The 18,451-nt window shown below is 34.7% G+C and overlaps 1 protein-coding gene and 1 long non-coding RNA gene across 10 annotated transcripts in view; both read left to right on the top strand.

Annotated features, from left to right (window-relative positions):
- The window catches only part of LOC117302904 (potassium channel subfamily T member 2-like), a 54,176-nt gene extending 45,218 nt beyond the window's left edge, over positions 1–8,958 (top strand). For all 7 annotated transcript variants that reach the window (XM_033786878.1, XM_033786874.1, XM_033786876.1 and 4 more), the window contains 9 exons: positions 290–462; positions 960–1,031; positions 1,133–1,267; positions 1,703–1,814; positions 2,171–2,272; positions 2,581–2,793; positions 2,980–3,100; positions 3,462–3,549; positions 3,915–8,958. In XM_033786878.1, the coding sequence (XP_033642769.1) occupies positions 290–462; positions 960–1,031; positions 1,133–1,267; positions 1,703–1,814; positions 2,171–2,272; positions 2,581–2,793; positions 2,980–3,100; positions 3,462–3,549; positions 3,915–4,053 (1,155 nt within the window). In that variant the 3' untranslated portion in view covers positions 4,054–8,958. The remainder of the gene's footprint in view (positions 1–289; positions 463–959; positions 1,032–1,132; positions 1,268–1,702; positions 1,815–2,170; positions 2,273–2,580; positions 2,794–2,979; positions 3,101–3,461; positions 3,550–3,914) is intronic.
- Positions 8,959–9,495: 537 nt separating this feature from the next.
- On the top strand, positions 9,496–13,215 carry LOC117303271. 3 transcript variants are annotated; one of them, XR_004520498.1, is made up of 3 exons: positions 9,496–9,621; positions 11,328–11,407; positions 12,332–13,215. It is a non-coding gene; the product is annotated as an uncharacterized LOC117303271 (long non-coding RNA). The 3 variants fall into 3 exon arrangements; XR_004520499.1 differs by having other exon boundaries at positions 12,329–13,215; XR_004520497.1 differs by having other exon boundaries at positions 9,497–9,621; positions 12,764–13,215.
- Positions 13,216–18,451: the final 5,236 nt, after the last annotated feature.

The raw sequence follows: 18,451 nt of genomic DNA, 5'->3' as shown, positions 1-18,451 counted from the left end.
CGAATGCTTCGAGCGGAGCGAGTTTCATTGCGTCTCAAAAGGAAGTTGAGCGTGTACCGATAGTTGCGTGTCCATAATTCACTTGGCATTCGCATTTGCAGGAAGTATGAACCAGGCTTAAATGATATGCAACAAAACTGATCAAACTTTCACACCGAGTTGTCTTGAAACACAATTTTGCACATCAATTGCTTATGCCCTTTCTCCAGTAATTTATCTAAGCTTAAAAAGTTTGCCAGACAATGTTTCACTTTAAAATGTTATTTGTTATTGTTGTTGTTTTTTCCAGCCGTGTGAGCACTGCAGCTACAGACATGCAGCCGAGTATAACTGGCCAAATAATAACATCATTATCGCTGCTGAGTATGCTGCCTTAGCTATGATCAACTTTGTAGTACCACTGAGGGCTCACTGGCGACCCAAACACACCCTCAAGCCAATTGTTGTTCTTCTAGAAAAGAGGTAACAATCTTGTCGTATTTGGGGCAATGTTTTTTTGCCAAAGTTGGTCGTTTGTTTAGATGTTTCACGCAGACATGTTGTGATAGTAGGCCTACTTAGTAATGTTTTGACAATCTATTGGAAGCAGGTATGTGATTAATTAGGATTTCTATTGATTTCAGGATTTTTCATTGATTTTCAGCCCATGAAGTGACCAATCCTTCAGATGTCTATTTGAAATGATGTAGAGAATCTATCAACCGCTACCTTTTGACTTTTTTGTTACAATCTATTGGCCTTATTGGTTGGTAGAGCACCGGCATTTTAATGTGAAAGGTCATTGGTTCAAATCCCGCTTTTGTAAATTGGTCCTTGTTCAACCCCAACTCATAATAAATGAAGTTAATTCGATTGTACATTAACAGTCAGTCGTGTAATGATATTAATTTGATAAACATACATACAATTTCAACTTTGATATGATGTTATTACCATTCTGCGCCTTTCCTGTCTTTCAGGCCAGATTCCTCCTTCTTGGATTGCATCTTATCCTTCCCCATGGTCTACTACATGATTGGAACAATTGAAAAGTAAGTCAATAAAAAACTTCCATCAACAATTATTTTTGAGCCGACTGCTAGAAGAGAAGAACACATTGAATAATTTGATTGATTTATTTGGTTGCCTATAGTTACGATGATGTCTTGAGGGCTGGTATCCTTCAAGCTGATACAGTGGTCGTCGTTGACAAGGAGAGTTCCAAACTAGCCGATGAAGACTACATGGCCGACGCTAATCAAATTGTTGCTGTACAAACACTATTCAAGTAAGTGACAACCATGGGGCGGATTTCACTAAAAGCTAAGATTTATCTTATCTACAGAAACACATGAGTATCAAAGTGTGGTGTCACAACACTAATCATTATGGTAATATTGACAACTCATCTAAAAACAAATCTAAGCACCTTTTGAAATCGATCCAAGTTCTATAAAGCTGTGCCTAAACTCATACCTTAAGCATAAAATGTTGCCTAAATTATGTTGCTGAGCAATATTGAGCAGGATTCCAGTCATAGATGGCACATCTGACATGGTAGTTTGGCTGGTAACCTTATTCTGGTAAGCATAACATTGTTGTGCTTAGCTGCTGTTTGTGCTTAAGCAGCTCTACGAAATCAGGTCCAAAATGATATTACTTAGCACAATTCTGTTTAAATCAGTAGAAAAAGATGCAATAATTTCTGATGATTTTCTTCAAGGTTGTTCCCACATGTGAGCATCATCACCGAGCTAACACATCCATCAAACATGAGATTTATGCAGTTCAGAGCAAAGGACACCTACGCACTCAAAATGGCCGACAAACAAAAGGTAAACTAGATTCGTCTCTCGCCCTAATACCAACAAGAATTGTACAAGAAAGCAGGGAAAAGGTATCATTATAAAATCTCCCGGGTCAAAAGACATTTTTTAAGCAAATGCGAACTTTGAATTTTCGAGAACTGTAACACAAAAAACTCGCTTGGCCTTTGCTTTATTCTGCTGTTAACCAACATGAAAACAGAATGTGCACAAATTGGCCTTTGAACAAAAACTTCTGTTGTGTAAGAATATGTATGTGCTTCACACTAAGAGTGGTCCAACAAGTTGGTCACCAGCAACGGTTGTTTGTGTTAAAACATTTAAGTAACGAGTTGATTAATATTATTGTTATTTTCTGATAACAGATTGAGAAACAGAAAGGTTCTAATATTGCCTACATGTTCAGATTGCCTTTCTCTGCTGGCAATGTTTTCAGTGCAAGCATGTTGGATACACTACTCTATCAGGTGAGTCTTATTGTACTACAATTGCTACTAACCACCCAGGAGTAAAAGGGTACCTGCAATGGTCGTTTGACACAATCTCTCTTTAGTTTGTTTTACCAAACTCAATCTTGAGCCTTTTCTTTTGACTATGAGCCATTTTATCTATCTGCCTACCTATCATTTATAACAACAATTTGTGAATAAATCCAGCTTAAAATAAAAAAATTTAAAATCAAATTGCTTTGAAAAATATTGTGAATAATCGCTGAGTACAGATGCAGAATTGTTATTATTATACAAATTAATTGTTAATCTTTTCCGTCATTCAGTCATATGTAAAAAGTTACATGATCAGTTTCACCCGTCTGCTTCTTGGGTTGGACCAAGCTCCTGGCTCAGGGTACCTCTGTGAGCTGAGAATAATAGCCGAGGACATGTGGATTCGAACCTACGGCCGCCTCTACCAAAAACTCTGCTCTACCACGCATGAAATACCCATTGGTGTTTACAGGACACACAGTCACGCCGATAACAAGTCAGAGGTATGGAACATTGCCATTTACATAAGTGTTGGGAAATGTAGTGTTTTATGTGTGTACTCACATTGGAAGTCAGAGGTATTTAACTTTATGGAGTAAAGTTGTTTTTCTTTTCCTTTTTTCTTGCTTTGTTAATCGTAGAGTGCCATAGAAATGCTTACTATTATTGTGGTTTGTTGTTTTCTATAGTTGTCTGTGACCATAGAAGATGACGATAATTCTTCCTTGGGCCAGTCTGATGAGAGGAAAGAGATTGCCAGCATCATCAGAATGAAGATGAAGAAAATAGACCTCCCTCCAGAAGAATATGGTAAGAAATAAATTCAAAAAAATATTTGTTATTTAACAAATATGTTTTACTTAGTTTAAAGTTGCCAGGTCAGATGTTTTGCCGGTGTGACCCTAAAAATGTGATATACTGTAGGCCCCCGTTCTATATATTTGTTTTAGATTCTTATCACATAATTATCATTTGTGCATACTTTGAAGAAACCAGACTATGCACTTTACAAATTAAGCCACCAAAATTGTTGTTGTTTTTTAAGACGCTTGCTTGGCATTACCTTGGTTTCATTCTTCAACCAATCAGATCGCATAAACTCCCTGCCGTGTTTATGACTGAGCTTTCTTATTTAAAATAATCATTTTGTTTATTCTGCTCCCCCATACAGACAGTGAAGTAAGCGATAAGAGACACAAACTATCCTACGTGTTGATCAACCCTAGCTTTGATCTCAAACTAGAGATGGATGATATAATGTGAGTAGAAATACAAGATTTAGTGGGATTTGAAACACTGGGGGTAAACTAGATGTCCAAACTGGCTGCTACTACTCTGAATGCAGCGATTGATAAGGCGGGAAACAAATTGTTTGCCTTTTTCTCCTGAGCGACCGACCAACTATTGTTTACATCAACATTTTTATTATCACTATTTATTTTTTTCCCTTTTCATTTTTTTTTCTCTTCAAAATTTTCATTCAAATTCTTTAAAAAAATTGTCAAAAAAATTTGAAATAGGAAGGAACGTTATATTCATTATAAAGCAGTATACCAACCCACAAATGTGCATTTGGGTCAGTATGGAGCAATGTTTGATTATTCCCCTCTGATTCTACCCTCAGCTTCATTATCAAGCCTGCAGGAGGTCCTAAGACACCGTCCCCGATGCCACCACGCCGTAAATTCAGCAGCCGACGAAAGCCAAGGAAGGCTGAGCCTAGAGTAGAACCACAGGGTAGCAACGTCGACACCAAGCTATAAGCAAGTCGCTGCAGACAACGTGATGAAATCTTGACGAATTTATCGTGTCCAAAATCTGACGAATGGTCCATCAACTTAAAGAAACTTTTGTTGGAAGACTCGACTCGGAGAGCCTACGATGAGATTTTCTAGGGGAAGGTTAGGAGGAAAGGTCGTCAAAAAGAGGATTTGGTACTGCCATTGAAGAATAAATGGAAATTTTTAGTAGCAGAAAGAAGTCCGGTTGGCAACACATATCAGAAGGTTGAGTAATGACAATTATTATTCACTTATATGTAGGATTGTGTTTACTGGCATAAGAAAAATGTTCAAGGGAAATCAACTTGAATTAAGTTGAATAATGATGGAGAACGAGACAGGCTGGCGTTTTGCATCTGGGTAAATTTACACACATGTAAGGTAAAATAGATATGATGTTGAAATGGTCGGAAGGACAAGAAGGTGGCAGACATTCACTGGGACAAGAACTGGAATGTTCCAAAGCTAAAACGAGACCCTCAAACGAGGGCCACGGTCAGTACTTTCTGACATGTTTGATTATTTGTATTGTGTTGACCACATTGTACACACTAGTCAGCCAAATGCGCTGATACCCTAAGCTGGACCATGCCACACGTCCTAGAGGGGGTTTCGATCAACAGGGTCATTGATTTGGTTAGTGTTCAAAATTGGTACACCAATTGTCACTGGTGTAACTAAGGTATAAAACTTATTTATACAAGTAAATCAACAACAAATTGGACAACCCTTGGAAGCATGTGCTGAGAACATAACTTGGTTCTGTCATGATTATGTTGAGTCCAAAGAAGTACCAAGTCTGAGGGTCAAAATGTTAGAACCATGTTCAAGAGGAACTGGTCGGTTGTTGAACGCTTCCTGCACCTTGCTCAAAGTGTATAATGATAAATAATAACAATGGCTGAAGCACTGTGTTATGATGATAACGTGTCGACTAGTATTAGGACAGGGCTGGCCCTTGATAGAGTAGACGTAGGAAACCATAGATGCATAAAAAAAACTAAATTTTTTGTTTATTATCTTACTAGACACAATGACCTTTATCTCTTGTGGAAGAGATTTCCTTTAAAAAAATTCATTATGTTTTTTTGTATTAATTTTTTTTAAACAATATCAAGCACAAAACATGTAAAGCACAAACTAAAAGTCTTGTTCAGAAATCTACGTGGTTTTGGACCAGTCAAGATGATTTTATATGAGACAGTTGTAAGAAAACTTTCCCTGTGTCGTCATAAAAACACATAGAAAGGCTGATTTGTGATGGAGAATTAGCTACCAGCTGCAGCTGTGTTTTTTTTGTGTTTTTTTTTTCTTTTGAAAAGTGCAATGATTTTTTTTTTTTTTTTAGGAGAGTTTTTCATAACACGTGCCATGTTTAAAGTTCTCCATACTTTTGAACAGTTAAGAAAAAATTAAAATTGGAATAGGCACAGGCGTAGGAACCCCCAGTGGTTTCACAAAACCGCTTTGAAACATCTCTTTAGCCAGACATCAGTCTCTGCTGGTCTGCAACACCTTGTTACTTGAATATCTCTTGCCAAATTAAGCTTCAAAGTTTTTAACAGACATTACAAAATTTAAACGCTTCTACCATTTGATGGTACTGTACTGACAACATCAACCTTGTTTAAGTACCAGTGTACCAGTTGACAATAGAGTTGGTGATTCGTTTACATTAACTTGATTGTGTCGAAACACAAATCATTGAAGACAAAACTTTGCCCTCTATTAAAACAAATAATCTTGCCGATTTATGTGAAACATTTCAATTATTATTAATGCAACTGATTATTTATTTTATTTTTATGTGCAATGCAAGTTGAGTTTCCCTGTTCACCAAATTTTGTAAAATAATATTTTTTGTTTTATATTTAAAAAATCACTCACATTGCATGGTGGCCCTCGATTTTGTGCAAGTTATTTGCAATGCAAATTTAGTCTGTCATTCAAAGATATTTTTATTGCAGTCATTTCTGTTGTTGTATATAGCAGCTCATTTTTTTTAATGTTTTAATGCAAGTTTCCAATCCACCAATTCTTTCATTTGGATTTCTAGTAGCTCATATTGGCAATGCTATAAAATACTTTGCCCAAAACCGTAACATTTTTAAAACGTGTTTTTCAATGCAAAAGCATCTTTTGACTACAATATATGTGATCATGATCATAAAATCACTTATTGTGTCCGTTTCTTAGAGATGCCACTTCTTGCCACTAAGTGTTGGAAAAGTATTACAAAGATGTTTAAATTGCATTGCTCATAGAACTTGTATTTGATGGTTATAGACTATCTATATTTTCGTGTGGGTTCTGGTCTCAAAGGTTTACTGTAAGACTGCGTCGTTCATTTGGTGTTTGATATGTGACAGGGTGTGTGCCCTCCTCCCATTGTGTTTCATTGTGTGCCGAGAATCTAAGGAAATCTAAGGAAATCTTTGGAGAATGTTGGAGAATGTCACTGGGGGACACTTCTGTTACAAGAGGGGAAGAACACGGAGGACTCACTCTGCCACATGGTTTAGTCATTGCAAAAATAGAAGAAGTATGTTTTTTTTTATTCAGTAATGGATTTTTTGGGTGTGGGGTGGAGGATAAGAGTGGAAAGACCTAACTAAAGACAAACACCTTGAGTGACTTTCTTTACCATTTACTATATGCACCTCTCACTATGAGTACAACTTCACACCAAGTAGCCCCCTCAGAGGAATTTGAATTCAATTTAATCAATGTACTTTATAATAAGCCAAACCTTGTAACATATTTTAAGGATTGTGATCAATTACTAAAAAGTTTAGACAGTGAAAGTTTGTGTGTTTGGGGATGGGGGTGCTTCTTGAGTCTTGATGTTATCACTGGTGTCCTACTCACTTATCATCCTTCCTAACCACTATTCATTTGTTATATCTGTGGTGGGCTGGTACCACGCTACCTTCCACCTGTTGTCGTTGTATATATAACTAAGTATTCCAGTATATGGAATGCACTGATATACCCAAATCCAAAGGATTATAAATATATATATATATATTTCAAGTGAGTAATCAGTGGATTTTCTATTTAATGATATTTCAAAAAGGTGCACAATTTTAGTGTGAAATAATATCACTGTTAATTGAGATGGAAGTGTGTTTCAATTCAATTCTCAATAATATAATCCTCATTGGAGTTCTTATCTAATATGTAGGTCTTGGCTACATTCTGAAATGTGAATTCTTCTCCATGCTTTAGGTATCTCTGTTAGGTTCCCTGTATTACGTTATGTAGTAATAGTGCTGATAGTTATACACCAAAAGGGACCAGCCTGGTTTTTGGTCTTTTTGGATGCATGGGTTTACATGGACAAAGTTCAAAATCGCTGCCCAATGATAGATGGAAATAATTGTATAGCAACGTCTCTCGTCTCAGAGACGAGGAATTTAAAAGAAAAAATGAATCATGTGGTGAGGGAAGTAACAAAAGGTTTTCATATTTTCAAATTTGTTTTGTATTTCAGTATTTTCACGAGGATCAAATTAAAGATCTGATAATTTCCAGCACATCATTTATTAATACCTTGACTTTCTTTAACTCACTTATTTTAAGAAGTTATTCTTTTAGCAACAGTCGAAGAAGACAACTTACTCTAAACCCATCGCCATGTTCTATTCAGACAACAACGATTACTGTTATTGAGTGAATATCTTTACATGTAACTGTATGAAATAAGAATATTGAGATTGTATAGTGTTAATTAGATATTTACTGGTAAATATAAAGAAAGGTCTTTCAAACTGCTAAGAGAGGATACAAACTACATATTACACACCAGTTGGCTGTTTGTAAATCAAGTTTTATTTGCTTTCAAATCATATCCATCAAAATGCTAAGAGTTTTTTATGTCTGCAAATGAAGAAAAACACAGATTTGTGTGCATTTGTCTGCAGTGTAATGTTTTGAATAGTACTATAAGAAGCCATCTGTTTTCCCATCATTTTTGTATGTCAATTTAGTTTTTTGTATTTTATGCACCGGGAGCATAATTTTTGACAGATACATGCACTTTATGAAGTGATCATTGTTATTATTGTACGCGTTTAATAAATGATTTTATGTGTATGTAAAAAGGGGTTGATATTTTGCAGGTCAAACAAAATTTGTAAGATGTACAATTGAAATATTTCTTTTATTGTTACAAATGGTTGTATAAAAAGGTAACTTTAATCAAGTTATTTGTATGGAGTTCGTTTTGATATGACACCAAGCCTGTAATTGCACAATTGTTATGGGGGCAATGGTGGCCCTGGACTCTTGGCCTTGGTGCCCCTTTAAAAGTTTCCAAGAGACTTTAGATGTGCCGTTTGCTAAATGAAAATGGCTTTGCCCTCTTTAAGATGAAATTCCAGTACTGTGATACCACAAAAAAGGGAGCTAGCTTGTTATAGACTGAATCCAAGTTACAATCACTGATCTCTGTGTGATGTTAACGCTGGGGATGATTGGTTGGGTCGATCGGATTTGACTGGAGCAATGGACTCAAATGTGTTTTCTTCTGAATGTAAAAGACTTTGAACATGTGTCAGCCATCTTGGTCCTGTCCTATTCAAATCAATGTAGCCAAACCGAGGCTGGAAGGGAAAATAGTCTGGCTCTCTTTTTGATAAACCGATTGTTAGTATGAAGATTGGTTCTAGGTACCAGGGGCAAGACAAAGATATGCTGAATATCTCTAAGGTATTTTGACAGACTTGGTTTGTACATGTAAACATTCGCAGCCATTTTTTGTAAAAAATGCTGCACTTGTAACAATTGTGTGAATGATAATGAAGACACTCATTGTCAATTACTTGTTTGTCTTTTAGAGGAAATTATGTTTTTAATACACGATCTGTACAACACAAATCAAAACTACATATTTGTTTTCATGTGTCTTCATTATAGGGCAATGCCGTACCAGACACTTTTCCCAGGCACTTTAAAGGCAACCAACTTCACTGCATGCTAAAGGAACACATTTGGAGTGAGGACTTTTTAAAAGGTGCAATAGGTCAAGTCAAATGAATTGGCATAAGTGATAAAAATGGCTAGACTCACCCCCTTTAAAAAAAAAAATATTACCAAAATTTGATAAATGCTTTGCCTAAAAATACAATTTTAAAAAAAAATGAAAAATCACAGTTGGTAAGTCCTGCATTTTAATCAAAAAAAATTTTAAAAATCAAAATAAGTCCATCAATTTTATCAATTTTTGTCAAATTGGCCTACTGAAAGAAATCACAAGGGATTTGAGTCCTACATTTTTAAAACATTCGAGAAATAAAAAATACCATTGTTTCTTTGCAAGGACGGTTCTTTTTTTATATGCAAATTATACATAGGTGGGTGATCTAGCCTGAATATTCTAACGTCACACTTCAAGGCTCATAAATTATGCAAGGACTGGGAACGAGTCTAGTGTGATCACTCGAGCGCCCTCAAGAAAGGAAATGACTGACCCCCGGAAATGTTTGTTTACTCGGCAATTCTTTTACACTTTATGTGTAATTCATCGGCCAAGATCTCTTCAAACACAAGGTGAGTTGACATTTATACATATACCTTCTGGTGAAGACCTCTTCTCGTGAATGTGATGATTTAAAAGAGTCCAAATGAACAATTTTTGGGTTTCACTGTACACGTAAGTTGGCTGGCGGTCATTTTGAACACACGTGTATCCGCTATTATATAGCTCAGGTTGGACTCTCGTCCGATGGTTGCATGCAATGCCTTGGCACCGACTGGGCGTCCTACCAGGGCTAGCTATATGGTGGCTTGCCTCAATTTTGTACTTTATATCCATCCCTTACGTATGTTTGATTTTGAAAGGCAATAGCAGATAAAACAACATATTTACATAATTTTATCTCTGGTAGTCAATTATACTTTTTAATGCGGGAATTAACACTAACAGCAACACTGGGTTAAGATTCTTTGGGTTTCTTAAGTTTGTAGTTGTATGCCCCACATTTGGATTGGCGGTCCAAGGCACATCGTGGCGAGTTCAGCTCAATGCCCTGTAATTTTTACTGCGTGAGGGCGCTCTCAAAACATATCGTTGTCACTTCCAGGGTAATTTCATTCAACACAACAAAATTTATTGAAGACAGGAACACATTACCACCCCAGGCATTATATCCATGGACAATAAGATTTTTAAAGGAACCTTTATAAATATAGCCTCTTTCAATGTAAAACTGCGGCGCACAGAAGTGACAGAATTGCAAATTGATAAAACTGCACACGAATCGCCTATACTCCTGGAAGTGATACAAATATTATTGAGAGCACCCTCACGCAGTCCAAACTGCGGGGATGGGGTTCAATTTTCAACGTATAGGCTAGTGGTATTTTTGGAAAAATGATGATTAAATAAGATACTTTAGCTGTCGCTATAGCCACCTGCTCTAGCATGGTAAGATTTTGATTTGCTCTTAATAATAATAATAATGTGTATTATGGCTTTTGCACTGTATACTATACTCTTAGCACACCTCATTGAGCTGTTAATGGCTCTCTTTGATTATAGTTTTAACATCGGTCTCAGCAACTGTGACGAGACCGATGGAAGAAAAGAGCCATTAACAGAAGTCAGACAACTCGTCCATCGGACAACTCGACGGTTGAGACAGCTCGAGCGTTTGGACAACTCGGCGGTTCAGACAACTCGACTTTGAGACAACTCGACAAATGGCCGCGACAAGTCGACAGTTGAACGATCGACTTGTCACTGACATGTTTACTCAATTTTCTTGTAAATAAACCCTAACCCTAACCCTTACCCTATCCCCCCACCTTTCCCGGCCCTGTAGGGGCCCGTGCCGAGGCCCCCATCACTGCCATCCGGCCGTCGACTTGTCTAGGTCCTAAGTAGAGTTGTCTGACAAAAAAACATCTGTCGAGTTGTCTGAACAGTTGAGCGGTCTCAACCTTCGAGTTGTCTGAAAGGTCGAGTTGTCCGACAGACGAGTTGTCTGAACTCCCCATTAACAGCTCAACAAGGTGGGTTAACTATACTCTGTGCTTTCCCTGAAACCTGTGAGAAAAACACTTGAAGCCATATTTAGACTGGATTTCAACTCACTGCCTTTGCCAAGATACCATTCTCATTTTCAAAATATGATGTGCTTGAGTTCTTCAAACCAACTTAATTGTTCACAAAGACATTTTTGGGTTTAATTCTTTTATTTGGAAAGTTTAGACAAAGTTTAACTTTGAAGTTTGTTTGTTTGACTGTTTTGCAGAGAGCCTTCTATCTCAAACAGATTTACCCTTCAAGACGTGTCCAAGACTTGCCTGAGCTATTGGAGCTGCACTCCCCTTTGTATGTATTTTGTGCAAGTTACGCAATCATAATTGTGATCATCCACCACCAATGGGCTGTAAAGTTGACACTTTCACTGTTATGGGATTAATGCATTTTTTGAGAGAGTGTGTAATCAGCTTCAAAATGATACCATCCACATTTAAATCAGATATTTCTTGACAAAGTTATGATTTCTCAAAGCCACATATTTTTTTATTCAGATTTCTCAAAGTTTTCTTGATAACCCAAACAATTTAATAGGCTCTGCAATGTGCAAGTGCGACTTTACAGCCCATTTGTGGTGGACGGTCACAATTATTGTGAAATAATTTAACCAATGTCAAATTACATTATTCATGTAATCTTACGATAATTCGGAAATAATTTGACCATTGCTGGATGACATTATGTAATCTTACAATAGTCAAAATATTTCTCATTAATTATGATGACATAACTTGCAGTTATTTGTTATAATGTACTTAATTTGGTTATTGTCACTGCAGAAGGTCTGCCTAGTAAGGTAACTAAGCGGGATAAGCAGTTTAAACACACTGGACACCTTTGGTAACTGTCAAAGACCAGTCTTCTCACTTTGTGTATCTCAACATACAAAGTAACAAAGTTGTAAGAATTTGAACTCAATTGGGAGTCGAAGTTGCGAGATAATAATGGAAGAAAAAATACCCTTGTCACACGAAATTGTGTGCTTTCAGATGCTTTATTTCAGGACCTCAATCTCTAGTTCTGAGGTCTCATAATCAAATTCAAATATTTAAGTGAGAAATTATTTCTTTCTCAAAAATTATACTTCAGAGGGAGCCGTTTCTCACAATGTTTTACACTACCAACAGCTCTCCATTGCTTGTCATCAATTAAGTTTTTATGCTAACATTATTTTGAGCAATTACCAATAGTGTCCACTGCCTTTTAAACTAGAAGAAACGTTGAAAATTGAAAGACATGGTGGAACCAACAAGACGCCCTTCGTCAACCACATGCCCCCTCCCTCATTTTGAGCTTTGAAGATGAGTATAAATCAATGTTTTTTGTTTTACAGTAATAAGTGGTTTAAGAAGAAAAAACACCAACAACATGTTATTTACTAGGGTTATCAAAAATCATTGTCAGCTCAAAATATTCCACCCAAACGCTTCCCCTGAAAAGATATGAGAAAGAAGTTTGTAAAGTTTCTCACAGAGTGCTATGGTTGGCCTTAAACCCCAAAATGAATAAAAAGTGTTGGTCTGAAAATAATCTATGACTTCGCACACACTGGTTTCTATGGAAAAAATTTATTGCATTTAGGAGGGGGTCTTCACCTGTTTTTAATTACCTGCAATAAACTTTGCACTTTTTTTCTCACTGTTTCAGGGCCAGAGATTTAAATAACAATTGCTTGTTATCAAGTTGGGATGGAATCTCCTCTACTGACATCTTGAAGGCTGCAGGGTATAAAGGAGAGCAACACCCAACATCAGTATTGTCAAGACATTCAGCAGTTTGGCTAAGGATCCGGAATGAACAACCAAGCCAGTTGCTGTTATAAGACATGAAAGGTGTAGTAATTTTATATTATGCTTCGACAAAGTTTCAGGCAAAATTTGATAAGTTTTTCAGACAAAAGTACACTTTTATAAGCCAAACTGGATTAGAACACAATTGACAAAAGTGTACAGGCTATAATAATAATAAGCCTTGTGAACTTTTCAAATTTTGGTGAAAAAGTCAAGTTTTTCAAGTTTTTCCGACAAAGTTCCTTGTGAACTTTTCAAATTTTTCACAAAAGGCACAAGGCTTTTGAACTTTTCAAATTTTAACGAAAAAGCCACAAGGCTATAGCCTTGTGAACTTTTCAAATTTTGACGACAAAGTCACAAGGCTTGTGAAATTTTTAAATTTTGACAAAAAATCATAAGGCTATATAGCCTTATGAACTTTTCAAATTTTGACGACAAAATCGCAAGGCTTATAGCCTTGTGAACTTTTCAAATTTTGACGAAAAAGTCGCAAGGCTATAGCCTTGTGAACTTTTCAAATTTTGACAAAAAAATCGCAAGGCTTGTGAACTTTTCAAATTTTGACAAAAAATCATAAGGCTATAGCCTTGTGAACTTTTTAAATTTTGACAAAAAAATCATAAGGCTATAGCCTTGTGAACTTTTCAAATTTTGACAAAAAAATCATAAGGCTTGTGAACTTTTCAAATTTTGACAAAAAATCATAAGGCTATAGCCTTGTGAACTTTTCAAATTTTGACAAAAAAATCATAAGGCTATAGCCTTGTGAACTTTTCAAATTTTGACAAAAAAATCATAAGGCTTGTGAACTTTTCAAATTTTGACAAAAAAATCATAAGGCTTGTGAACTTTTCAAATTTTGACAAAAAATCATAAGGCTATAGCCTTGTGAACTTTTCAAATTTTGACAAAAAAATCATAAGGCTATAGCCTTGTGAACTTTCAAATTTTGACAAAAAATCATAAGGCTATAGCCTTGTGAACTTTTCAAATTTTGACGAAAAAGTCGCAAGGCTATATAGCCTTGTGAACTTTTCAAATTTTGACAAAAAAATCGCAAGGCTATAGCCTTGTGAACTTTTCAAATTTTGACAAAAAATCATAAGGCTATAGCCTTGTGAACTTTTCAAATTTTGACAAAAAAATCATAAGGAATATAGCCTTGTGAACTTTTCACATTTTGACAAAAAATCATAAGGCTATAGCCTTGTGAACTTTTCAAATTTTGACAAAAAAATCATAAGGCCTTGTGAACTTTTCAAATTTTGACAAAAAATCGCAAGGCTATAGCCTTGTGAACTTTTCAAATTTTGACAAAAAATCATAAGGCTATAGCCTTGTGAACTTTTCAAATTTTGACAAAAAATCATAAGGCTATAGCCTTGTGAACTTTTCAAATTTTGACAAAAAATCATAAGGCCTTGTGAACTTTTCAAATTTTGACAAAAAAATCGCAAGGCTATAGCCTTGTGAACTTTTCAAATTTTGACGACAAAATCATAAGGCTATAGCCTTGTGAACTTTTCAAATTTTGACAAAAAATCATAAGGCTATAGCCTTGTGAACTTTTCAAATTTTGACAAAAAATCGCAAGGCTATCTTTTCAAATTTGACAAAAAATCATAAGGCTATAGCCTTGTGAACTTTTCAAATTTTGACAAAAAAATCATAAGGCTATAGCCTTGTGAACTTTTCAAATTTTGACAAAAAATCATAAGGCTATAGCCTTGTGAACTTTTCAAATTTTGACAAAAAATCATAAGGCTATAGCCTTGTGAACTTTTCAAATTTTGACAAAAAAATCATAAGGCTATAGCCTTGTGAACTTTTCACATTTTGACAAAAAATCACAAGGCTATATATAGCCTTGTGAACTTTTCAAATTTTGACAAAAAATCATAAGGCTATAGCCTTGTGAACTTTTCAAATTTTGACAAAAAAATCATAAGGCTATAGCCTTGTGAACTTTTCAAATTTTGACAAAAAAATCATAAGGCTATAGCCTTGTGAACTTTTCACATTTTGACAAAAAATCATAAGGCTATAGCCTTGTGAACTTTTCAAATTTTGACAAAAAATCATAAGGCCTTGTGAACTTTTCAAATTTTGAAAAAAAATCGCAAGGCTATAGCCTTGTGAACTTTTCAAATTTTGACAAAAAATCATAAGGCTATAGCCTTGTGAACTTTTCAAATTTTGACGAAAAAGTCGCAAGGCTATAGCCTTGTGAACTTTTCAAATTTTGACAAAAAAATCATAAGGCTATATAGCCTTGTGAACTTTTCAAATTTTGACAAAAAAATCATAAGGCTATATAGCCTTGTGAACTTTTCAAATTTTGACAAAAAAATCATAAGGCTATAGCCTTGTGAACTTTTCAAATTTTGACAAAAAAATCATAAGGCTATAGCCTTGTGAACTTTTCAAATTTTGACAAAAAAATCATAAGGCTATATAGCCTTGTGAACTTTTCAAATTTTGACAAAAAATCATAAGGCTATAGCCTTGTGAACTTTTCAAATTTTGACAAAAAATCATAAGGCCTTGTGAACTTTTCAAATTTTGACAAAAAATCATAAGGCTATAGCCTTGTGAACTTTTCAAATTTTGACAAAAAATCGCAAGGCTATAGCCTTGTGAACTTTTCAAATTTGACAAAAAATCATAAGGCTATAGCCTTGTGAACTTTTCAAATTTTGACAAAAAAATCGCAAGGCTATAGCCTTGTGAACTTTTCAAATTTTGACAAAAAAATCATAAGGCTATAGCCTTGTGAACTTTTCAAATTTTGACAAAAAAATCATAAGGCTATAGCCTTGTGAACTTTTCAAATTTTGACAAAAAAATCATAAGGCTATATATAGCCTTGTGAACTTTTCAAATTTTGACAAAAAAATCATAAGGCTATAGCCTTGTGAACTTTTCAAATTTTGACAAAAAAATCATAAGGCTATAGCCTTGTGAACTTTTCAAATTTTGACAAAAAATCATAAGGCTATTTTTTCAAATTTTGACAAAAAATCATAAGGCTATAGCCTTGTGAACTTTTCACATTTTGACAAAAAATCATAAGGCTATAGCCTTGTGAACTTTTCAAATTTTGACAAAAAATCATAAGGCTATATATAAGCCTTGTGAACTTTTCAAATTTTGACAAAAAATCATAAGGCTATAGCCTTGTGAACTTTTCAAATTTTGACAAAAAATCATAAGGCCTTGTGAACTTTTCAAATTTTGACAAAAAAATCGCAAGGCTATAGTGAACTTTTCAAATTTTGACAAAAAAATCATAAGGCTATAGCCTTGTGAACTTTTCAAATTTTGACGACAAAATCATAAGGCTATAGCCTTGTGAACTTTTCAAATTTTGACAAAAAATCATAAGGCTATAGCCTTGTGAACTTTTCAAATTTTGACAAAAAATCGCAAGGCTATAGCCTTGTGAACTTTTCAAATTTTGACAAAAAAATCGCAAGGCTATAGCCTTGTGAACTTTTCAAATTTTGACAAAAAAATCATAAGGCTATAGCCTTGTGAACTTTTCAAATTTTGACAAAAAAATCATAAGGCTATAGCCTTGTGAACTTTTCAAATTTTGACAAAAAAAATTTTGACAAAAAAATCGCAAGGCTATAGCCTTGTGAACTTTTCAAATTTTGACAAAAAATCATAAGGCTATAGCCTTGTGAACTTTTCAAATTTTGACAAAAAATCATAAGGCTATAGCCTTGTGAACTTTTCAAATTTTGACAAAAAAATCATAAGGCTATAGCCTTGTGAACTTTTCACATTTTGACAAAAAATCATAAGGCTATAGCCTTGTGAACTTTTCAAATTTTGACAAAAAATCATAAGGCTATAGCCTTGTGAACTTTTCAAATTTTGACAAAAAATCATAAGGCTATAGCCTTGTGAACTTTTCAAATTTTGACAAAAAATCATAAGGCCTTGTGAACTTTTCAAATTTTGACAAAAAAATCGCAAGGCTATAGCCTTGTGAACTTTTCAAATTTTGACAAAAAAATCATAAGGCTATAGCCTTGTGAACTTTTCAAATTTTGACAAAAAAATCATAAGGCTATAGCCTTGTGAACTTTTCAAATTTTGACAAAAAAATCATAAGGCTATAGCCTTGTGAACTTTTCACATTTTGACAAAAAATCATAAGGCTATAGCCTTGTGAACTTTTCAAATTTTGACAAAAAATCATAAGGCTATAGCCTTGTGAACTTTTCAAATTTTGACAAAAAATCATAAGGCCTTGTGAACTTTTCAAATTTTGACAAAAAAATCGCAAGGCTATAGCCTTGTGAACTTTTCAAATTTGACAAAAAATCATAAGGCTATAGCCTTGTGAACTTTTCAAATTTTGACAAAAAAATCGCAAGGCTATAGCCTTGTGAACTTTTCAAATTTTGACAAAAAAATCATAAGGCTATAGCCTTGTGAACTTTTCAAATTTTGACAAAAAAATCATAAGGCTATAGCCTTGTGAACTTTTCAAATTTTGACAAAAAAATCGCAAGGCTATAGCCTTGTGAACTTTTCAAATTTTGACAAAAAAATCATAAGGCTATAGCCTTGTGAACTTTTCAAATTTTGACAAAAAAATCATAAGGCTATAGCCTTGTGAACTTTTCAAATTTTGACAAAAAAAATCATAAGGCTATAGCCTTGTGAACTTTTCAAATTTTGACAAAAAAATCATAAGGCTATAGCCTTGTGAACTTTTCAAATTTTGACAAAAAATCATAAGGCTATTTTTTCAAATTTTGACAAAAAATCATAAGGCTATAGCCTTGTGAACTTTTCAAATTTCGACAAAAAAATCATAAGGCTATAGCCTTGTGAACTTTTCAAATTTTGACAAAAAATCATAAGGCTATATATAGCCTTGTGATTTTATCTACAGTTTAATACATGTAGTGTAAATTTTTGTTTCCAAATCTTTCTGTTTTTGATGAACTAATACACAAGTTATATAAACAGAATTAACTTCTATAAATAAGATTCATTTGCTAAGTGATATTTGATTAGTTTAATCTCTGGCATGTTCTTGGAAGCGACTAGGTAACAAAAATATATTGCATAGCATAATTAACATTGGAAGAATATTTTTGGGCTGTAGTTTTTTTTGGGTATTTAAGACGAACAGTTTATAATCTTCAAAACATTAAGTCTTATAGACTCTGATGACTGATTGGGGAGAAATTTATACTTTAAAGAAAATATTGGTGTGGCTACAGGGGTGGATTTGACAAAGGTAGTCCTAACTTAGGACTAATCCTAGGAAATGCTAGGAGATAGGACCAGTCCTAAATTAGGACCAGTTACTCATCCTAACTTAGGACTAGTCCTGTCTCCTAGCATTGCCTAGGACTAGTCCTAAGTTAGGACTACCTTTGTGAAATCCACCCCTGGTCTTCGACCACTGATGATCAACATTGTTGTCTAGATGCAATATTCATAGTTTAATATCTACCAAAAACTACCCACACATAAAAGTATCGGCCCTCTTACCTCATATTCTACCATTACCAAA

Source organism: Asterias rubens, chromosome 19, assembly GCF_902459465.1.
Source record: "Asterias rubens chromosome 19, eAstRub1.3, whole genome shotgun sequence".
Lineage (NCBI taxonomy): Eukaryota > Metazoa > Echinodermata > Asteroidea > Forcipulatida > Asteriidae > Asterias > Asterias rubens.
This window is presented reverse-complemented; position numbering and strand designations above follow the sequence as displayed.